Source organism: Ostrea edulis, chromosome 6, assembly GCF_947568905.1.
Source record: "Ostrea edulis chromosome 6, xbOstEdul1.1, whole genome shotgun sequence".
NCBI classification, from domain to species: Eukaryota; Metazoa; Mollusca; class Bivalvia; order Ostreida; family Ostreidae; genus Ostrea; species Ostrea edulis.
In genome coordinates, this window is record NC_079169.1 from 56,334,645 (window position 1) to 56,344,274 (window position 9,630).

Genomic DNA, 9,630 nt, shown 5'->3' on the forward strand with positions numbered 1-9,630 from the left:
TTAAACAATGGTTAAACTAACCAATGACTAAAGGCTTCTCCATCGTCAACTTCCCACATTTATGTAGCAATATTCCATTATCACCTGCATGTGGTGTTTATATATCTCAACTAATTCGATATGCAAGAGCTTGTTCTGGGTATAGTCGGTTTTTAAATCGAGGTAAGCTACTGACAAACAAGTTGATGGTACAGGGATTTCAACAGTCTCGATTGAAGTCAGCATTTCGCAAATTCTATGGTCGTTATAACGATCTAGTTCGTCAATACGACCTCGCAATGGGTCAAATGCTGTCTGACGTGTTTCATACCGATTGTAAAGCCGTTCTTGGCACACTGATTTTGACTGCGGATAACTCCGTTTACCTGATCAGGATATGGGGCTAACGGCGGGTGTGACCGGTCAACAGGGGATGCTTACTCCTCCTAGGCACCTGATCCTACCTCTGGTGTGTCCAGGGGTCCGTGTTTGCCCAACTATCTATTTTGTATTGCTTGTAGGAGTTATGAGATTGATCACTGTTCGTTATCTTCACCTTGCATGCATGCATTGGCTACTAAACAACTGGTCAAAATCATGCTGCTCAATGCAATAAATGATTATTAAATTAGCTATCGCTTTTGTCATTTAAGAAATTATAATATTCAGTCCCCGACTGTAGGTAAGGACAGTCCCCGTGGATAGAGAGAGAGAACATTTTCCTTTACGACGAACTCTTCCTCGATGAAGAGGTGTTATGTCACATCAGCGTCCATGGCCTTTTCCCTAAAATCAAAGTTTGCTTTACGTACAATTCAATAATTTTTCACCCACGTAGAGACGTCAAAAGCTTCAAGTGACGTGTCAAAAACTGGAGCTATGCATGACGCTCATATCCGTAACAGTGATGGTCCGTTATCATGTTAACGCCTGTCATGATACGGTACCTCCATTTGTAAGGTCACATACCAATAGGACACATGAATTTGCCTTTTAATGGCGGGCACTTGGCGAAGGAACAAGTACTATTCATGTGAAACGTTTTAAGTTTGAAGGATCGAGCCCGGCTTTGCCGGTTGGAAAGCGAACGCTCTCAGCATTTGGAGACAGTATTAAGGGATGTTTAAACTTAATTATACAGAGGATCAGATATTTTGGATCACCCTGCATAATGATTTTAAGTTAGGCCTACGCTTCGAGCAAAACAAGTACAACCGGAAAAATGCTACTTTAACTACGTTTTCTGTTCATTGATACTTGCATTTTCTACATCGTTACATATTGTAGCAGAGAAAAGCAGGTCTAGTAACTGACACATTTCGCAATACTCCATTTCGCAATACTCCATTAGTATATATTGTATATAGCATCAAAGTGATTAGATCAACTGTCATAGGCTTCTGTTTGAAATGGGGTACTCACATAGGGTTATTTCACTCTCTGAAAAAATTCAGAACTTGTGAGCGAATTTTTAAACCCAACTAGTGCCAATATTCACCAATTTAAGTTGAACATCTCGTTTATCATTATAGCTAAACTATATTTTACTTGTTTTATGTTGACAATTCATTAATTTTCTTATCCAGTTAGAAACTGAAGCATTGTTTTATTGGTATGAATGCGTGTAATATTACAGCTACCCACGTTTTCAACGTTCATCCAACTGTATCGATTAATGATTGTGAAATATTTCAAATGTATGAATACATGTAATAATATTTGCTGGTATTTAACTGTAATTCAGAGTCGAAATATTACAATGATTATTTGATACTTAAAATACTCCTACCAGATCTTTGTTAACAATTTAGCGTGCAGTAACATTAACTTCGACTCAGACCATTTCGTTTCGGTCTCATGAACATTTACCTTCAATAAGATTCATGTATTGCATATTGTATAGTACTAGAATATAGGATCATATTATTACTAAAAATCATTAATATAGCTATGTGATAATATATTTTATCATATAGCTAATTTTTCGCAATATAATGTTACCAAATTCTGAGGAATTTTAGCGTGCAATACCTTAGTCTTAATGTACGACAACTTTCCATGAAATGATAGAACCTGCTATGAATAATTGCTTTTCTTTTATATCTACCTGTGTAGATCTCTGCCACTTGGATTATTGAATCACAGTAAACCGACATACACATAGACAAACAAAATTATAATATCAAACCCTTGATTAAAACATCTAATAGTATCATTAAAACATCTAATAGTATCATATGACTTCATGACCCTCTAAGGGGCAATTTTCTTCACTTATAAATTAGCTAGTGATTTGTTAGTGATGAAATGTTACTAAATTCTAGTGCACTTAAAAGTGTACAATATTTGTGGGTAGAAAACAAGAAAACTTACGATGGTTGCCCTGTTTGCCTGCAGACGACACGTGCGTTGGCGGAAGACCAATGCCATCCACAGAGTGTGCGCCATTTCTGATCATAGTGAATCTCTACAGTGTAACTTCCGGTGTCTGCCTCTAGGTCTGTGAGTCGCACAAGATCAAAACCTTAAACATTATGATAAGTTATTACAGTATGAATTCATACCAAAAAAGTTGTACATGTGTACTGAACCCTGTAAAAATAACTGTTCTCTCTCTCTCTCTCTCTCTCTCTCTCTCTCTCTCTCTCTCTCTTTAGCCGACCAAACCTACTAAATGAGGACGTCCTCATAATGTGTAGAAGAGAATACACACATATATTATTTTTAAAGGCAAAAAGTACTATGTTAGGTATAGCTATAGGGAATAGGGATATCTATAAAAGTTTATCTAATACTCTCTTCTAAATTATGAAAAAAAGGTTTTTTGGGAGAGAATATTAGTAAGGACAGGTCCTCACACCACTTGTCCTGACTAAGCTAATATTTTGTATCTACATCTTTCACATGCTGTAGGTCACATTTATGAGGACGTAATTGTGAGGACATTTATTTGTCCTTATATTGCAATTCTTGTCCTCACAACGTCTGTCCATTGGTTGAAATTTGCCCTCACTTTACACGTTTTACTCTCTCTCTCTCTCTCTCTCTCTCTCTCTCTCTCTCTCTCTCTCTCTCTCTTGCAATTATTTCATTGATCCTTCTATAGAATGATGTATGAAGAAATTGCTCCACATTTGATAGAATAAAGATACTTATTATATATATATGGCATTGTGTCTTTGACATTTGATGGAGAGAAATTGAAATCGTGAAGAAGAAAAAACCCGCTCGGGTATATTATTGACATACATGGTTGTAAAGAGAAAGCTAAAAGGTGAAAATAGTAATAGGGACTCACCATTGTTCCGATCTACAAACTGCAGGATCAAAATAAACCACCATAGGGACATCGCATCAAAATACGTCTAAACTCATTCATGAATAGAATTACACTACGCAGTACATTACATTTTTAATGATTTTTTTTAATCTTGTGCAACGTAGAATACATGATGGGGATTTTCCGTTAAGTCCTATATTTGCAAAATGAGACACTCTTAGTTCAAGTTCGTTGTCCGGCATCTTACTTACTATCATATATCTAAATACTATTAATAGTACTTCAAACATCTATCCACTTATGACTTCTATGATTCTTTACTGCACGACGATAACAATGCAATGTTTTAAAGGGTGGTACGTAGTATGACCTTCGTACCAAGTACCTATCTGGTAATTTACTGACTCGCCAAAACTACACAAAACACTCTTCAGTCAATTGCACTCTTTTGATAGTACAGTTTGGTAGGCCGCATGGCGCACTATTAGCATAATCAAGATGACTGATTGACCATTAAAAATTGCACTAACTGTTTACACGAGTCTTCGGTTAGGATATTCCGAATTTGTTTAATTTGAAATATATTCAACGAAAAGGTCCTGCATTTTTCACTTACATTTTATTTTAAATGTATTTGTTCGTCCAGGTAGGATTCAAGGTATTTTAAGTAAGTTGATCTAGATACATTTGCCCAAACTACGTACATGCCTATTGGTGTGATAGAAGACAGAGATAACATTTGCTGACTTTCAAACAACAAAATCAGTTTTATATGGATTAAGTGAGACTGTTTAGGTTCACCCAGTCGTTCACATCCACTAGAACTGCCTCAAGTTCACCCAGTCGTTCACATCCATTAGAACTGCCTCAAGTTCACCCAGTCGTTCACATCCACTAGAACTGCCTCAAGTTCACCCAGTCGTTCACATCCACTAGAACTGCCTCAAGTTCACCCAGTCGTTCACATCCACTAGAACTGCCTCAAGTTCACCCAGTCGTTCACATTCACTAGAACTGCCTCAAGTTCACCCAGTTGTTCACATCCACTAGAACTGCCTCAAGTTCACCCAGTCATTCACATCCACTAGAACTGCCTCAAGTTCACCCAGTCGTTCACATCCACTAGAACTGCCTCAAGTTCACCCAGTCGTTCACATCCATTAGAACTGCCTCAAGTTCACCCAGTCGTTCACATCCACTAGAACTGCCTCAAGTTCACACAGTCGTTCACATCCATTAGAACTGCCTCAAGTTCACTCAGTCGTTCACATCCACTAGAACTGCCTCCAGATTTTGTATCACACGTGCTTCTTCTGTTTTATATCTTGGATTAAAACTATCATACGTGGAAAGGTCGTCAGCATACCCAAGCAGTGATACACCAGTTTCGTTTGATATTTTGAAGTGTACTTGCATCCACGATATACAGAACTGGGTCATATATGTTGCCTTGCTGTACTGAAAAATCTAGATGTAGAGGTTGTGATTTTGATTGTCCTGAAGGAAAGATGTAAGTGCCAAATTTGACACCCCAAACATGGTATGCAGAACTTCTCCGAGTATGCCATGGTTCACGGTATCGAAAGCTTCGGACAGATCTAGAGTGGTTATTGATTGATTGGATATTGGATATTGTTTAACATTCCTCTCGAGAATCTTTCACTCATATGTAGACGTTGCTATTGCCGGTGAGGGAATGAAAATTCAGGCCTATGATCGGAGCTTATGGCCTTTGAGCAGGGAGGGATCTTTATCGTGCCACACCTGCTGTGACACGGGACCTCGGTTTTTGCGGTCTCATCCAAAGGCCCGCCCCATTTAGTCGCCTCCTACGACAAGCATGGGGTACGGAGGACCTATTCTAACCCGGATCCCCACGGGATCTAGAGTGATTAAAGGGAAAGGCAGCTCTAACCACATTGTAGCTTTTATGAATAAAGTATTACTTACTGATATCGTTAATGACAGTCTTTAACAACAAAAATCCTTGCTTAACAATTAAATCACTATTAATCCATCATATATCTTAAATTACCCGCCATTAAGAGAGCTGCCATTGAAGTTTAGTTTATGACGTCACACCGTCAGTTCCGGTTTATTTCATTAGCAGCACTGTAAAAATGACAAGTCACGAACAGTTAAGTTTGGAGCCGTATAGATTTGAAACCATTCTTTCGCAAGAAGACATTAAGAAAAGAAGACGTTCAGTCGAGTCACAGACCAGGCAGACGGTACACATTTCTTCATACAAATGTCTCGAACCTCAACTTGTCATTACGCAAATGATGGATCCATAGTTGACATAGTATTTTCTTTTCAGATGACTTGGTTGGGTCAGGGTATGACAAAACACCTTTTTTCTCACCCCCCCCCCCCCTCTTCGCATTAGTGTAATTAACTGCTTGACAAAAATAGAGAATTGGGCAAACACGGACCCCTGGATATACCAGAGGTGGGATCAGATGCCTAGGAGGAGTAAGCATCCCCTGTCGACCGGTCATACCCGCAGTGAGCCCTACATGTATATCATTATAGGGGATGAGAGTTTCTCTTAAAACACTACTGACGGAAACGTACTAAGTACGGGGACCCGGACCAATTCTATAGTCGATATCCATGTGGCGCAAGATATGGTGGCCCGTTGGAGTCAGAAACGACGGTGCTGGTATTGTAATATCCGGGAACAGGAAACAACGCCATGTCTTACCTGTTGTACTGTGTGTCACCTGTTTTGTAAAAGTCAACATTGTGTTGTGTGTTTATGTGGTTTTACTGTGTTCCATTTCGTCAAATTCTTATCATCAGGGTCCAGAACAGACATCGTCTCATGCTCACGGAAAGATGGCAGATAATTGAACACTTTTGAATTGATTATCAAATTAAGTGATTGCATTTAAGAATAGCATACTGAATATATGTTTGTAAAAGTTATTCAAAACCGGTTCCAAAACTAGAAAGTATTAGCGTGTTTGAATTATTCTGAAAGATTGATACAATTTCGAGCCGACTCTAGGTTGATTATTTTCACCAATATTTTATTTCTTTTCTTTATTTCTATTGTATATATTTTTTCGTGTAATTAAATGTTTTGTTTATTGAAATTGGATTTGATTGTGTTGAGTAATCCTATCGATTCAGAACTTTTCATGAGTATTGGTAATTACGGTACCATACTTCATGACAGTAATTATTTGTTTACATAAAGAAAAAACTAAATTCATTTTCCAATGATTCGTCGCTAATGTTCAATAACATGGGGTTGTTTTTAACTCCGGCTAATACTCTGAACACAAGATTATACAATGTTGATGTATTTTGACAGCATTCAACGATATTAGTATTTATATGATTGACCTTGATGCATCTGAAGTGTTTTCTGCTTAGCATACATGCACATGTAGGCGTGGTCGTTCGCCGCAGTTTTGCTGTCTAGGCGTGGTCGTTCGCCGCGGTTTTGTTGGGTCTCTATTTCCGTTAAGCGGACCTGCATCGTATCTTAAGTGGATGTGACTCATTGGTAAACCAAGGTAGAGTTTGTCGAATTATCATAACTTTTTTAATGCCAGGGACATGCTTGTCCAGAATAGAAGTTCAGTTTTGTAGAACGCTAGCCAAAAACCTCGGGGTCGTTTCGTTTGATTATTTCCGCATTAAAATCCATAAATCCACGGAATTGAATAATCTCTATAGAAATATTCTGGTGCTTGTTTTCTCTTTTAGGGCTTTCCACCGCTCTGGTGAAAGTCCTATTGTCATTATTCTGTTTATCATTATTTTCCTGCTGTCAAAAATCATCGAGGCTTATCGAAAAAACACTTTATAGTTCACAATATAATACTTCTAGAGAAATGGAAAAATGAGAAGGATTCTCGAAAGGGGCGTTAAACAATATACAATCAATCAATCTCGAGAAATGATCACACACATGTATCACCCTGCGTGATTGAATTTTGACCCCTTGCAGAGTTATTGGACCTTGCACAGAAATTCTTATTATCGCTACTACTCTTTAACCGTAAATGAGAGGAGCATCAGACGTAAGTTGAAGCATAAAGGTAATTTAATAGAATTGATACAGATATTAGACAAGAAGATTCAATTTCCCTTATTATAGGAGTTAATGCCCCTTTCGTTTTACGATTGATTTTTTTCGTAAAACATGTCTAATTTGAGAACGGTGTGTCAAATGGACACGAGACCAACTGGAATGGCATATTTGACCTTAACAATTTGGTTAAAGTCAAAGATGAAGGTCATAAAAATACGAGGAAACAGCATATTTACACCCCCTTTCCTGCATGAGATACCATTGAAACATGATATGGGTAAGTTTTGACTTCTTAATTGGTTTTAACCGGTCGTGGTAGCTCAGTGATAGAGCGTTTGCACCGTAACCGAGAGATAGTGAGTTTGAGCCCCGCTCGTGCCATGGCCGCGTCAAACATAAGACGTTAACATAGGTAGTGATTGCTCCTTTGTCAAACGCTCTGCATTTAAAGGTGAGCATCGCTGGTCTTTCGGATATGGCCTTAAAAGCGCGGCAGGAATTGGCACGATAATAAACCCTCACTGCTACGGCTTCCATGCGCGTTTTAAAGCATAGATCTAAATTTGTGGTACTTTACCTACAGCTGGTGACCTCTCAAAATGAGTGAAAATTTCATGACGGGACGTAATACTAATCAATCAATCCTCATTGGTTTCAATATGATTCTTTACAACTCTGAAATTTTACTCTAATTCTGTCAAAAACCTTGTTATTGCTACTCGTACTAAACCATATGCCATAGAGACACGAAACGTTCGCTGACGAATTCACATTTAAACTCCCTTGCAGTGAGAGGTTAACTGAAGGGAACTGAAAACCCTTAAACATGGTTATTGCCCTTGAAAGTCTCTTGAATATCATCCTCTAAACCTATAGGTTTTACATTGATATAGAGACATGAGACCACTTCTGTTAAGCCACCTGACCTTTGACCTTCAACCCAAGGCCAAAGTCTCAGGTCATAAAAATACCAGAAAATAGCATTTTATCTATCTTTCCTGTATGAAATACCTTTGAAATGTGATATTTGTATGTATTGACTTCTGAATATAATTCACTACAACTCTGAACTTTGCCCCTTCTGTGAATGACAGTTACTTGTGATAAAAACTTTATTATTGCTACTGTTACTAAGCTGAAAGTCATGAAGACACGAAACCGTTGCTGATGAACTCACATTAAAACACCCTTGCAGTGAGAGGTTACATGTAACCGAAGTGATCCGAGAACCTTAAAGACCCAAAAAATACCATATGGTTTCTTCACGGATCACTGGATGTGGGCGGAGCTTATCTATGGTCATTGTTATTTCTTGGAATTTACCTGGCCAAAAGATCAAGCTGTTGTTTATACTTTTGATATACAGAGGAAGTGCCCAAGGACCGTCTGTAGAGTTTCTGTGGTCATAGTGTTTGTATAATTCTGGTATCCATAACATTAGCTGACACACGGTTTACACCCACTCTTTCTTTCTCTCTTACTCTCATTCATTGTCTCAATGAATTTCTTTTTATGAATGTAAAGCTATTATAAACTATTATTAAAATCATTTTTATAAGTTATGTTTTAAAAATGATTGTGCAAATTATTGTTTGATTTCTGATTCTGTAATTTATAATACATGTATATATAGATGAGAGGAAAATATAATGATAATTGCATTGTTCACGAGACTATTTTTAAAATTTGTATTACGAAAAAATAGCAGTTGTGTACAGAACAATGCCATCAAATCTTTGGTATAATGGGTTTCCTCAAGATCTTAAGAATGCAGGAAATTTTTTGTTGTTAATGTTATCAAAACACCTTTCTGGAGTAGCTGCAAACCACGGTCTCTGCAGATGGCAATCCATCTGAGATATATATTATTAAACGTTTGATGGAGAGGTGGCTTACCATTGTTCACGATACAGGTACTATTTGGGGGGCGTTAACTTAACATTTTGTCTTTAAGCATAGTTATTGTAGTAATATTCGATGTTATTAAGATCGGGCTCGACATTCCCGATACAGATAAGCTGTCAAGTTGCATTCAAGTCACAGACCAGACCAGACCTCTAGAGACCATCATCTCGGAGATCTATACAATTCAGCCTATGGTGAGCAACTTATGTAGTTACTGAACTAACTGGACACTCATTATTATATTTATACCACGTAATTCACAACATTGGTATCAGAAGTCGGTTTTATAAAATCACGCCGATCGTTTACTTTGGCGCCAAATTTGAATTTCTTTATCGAGAAGTTCCTTGTCGTGGTGTAAAACGTTACACTGAGATCTCTCATTCTTGGTGTAAATCATACACTGGGGATTATTCAA

The 9,630-nt window shown here is 37.8% G+C and overlaps 1 protein-coding gene across 4 annotated transcripts in view; it reads right to left on the minus strand.

The window, feature by feature from the left end:
• LOC125645465 (uncharacterized) overlaps positions 1–3,421 on the minus strand; it is a 131,159-nt gene extending 127,738 nt beyond the window's left edge. For 3 of the 4 annotated variants that reach the window (XM_056140157.1, XM_048871005.2, XM_056140158.1), the window contains exons 1-2: positions 3,278–3,394; positions 2,353–2,503 (exon numbers count right to left, since the gene is read on the minus strand). In XM_056140157.1, the coding sequence (XP_055996132.1) occupies positions 2,353–2,503; positions 3,278–3,329 (203 nt within the window). In that variant the 5' untranslated portion in view covers positions 3,330–3,394. Of the gene's footprint in view, positions 1–2,352; positions 2,504–3,277 lie in introns of all 4 variants that reach the window. The other variant, XM_056140156.1, reaches the window with a different exon arrangement.
• Between the last annotated feature and the right edge of the window lie 6,209 nt (positions 3,422–9,630).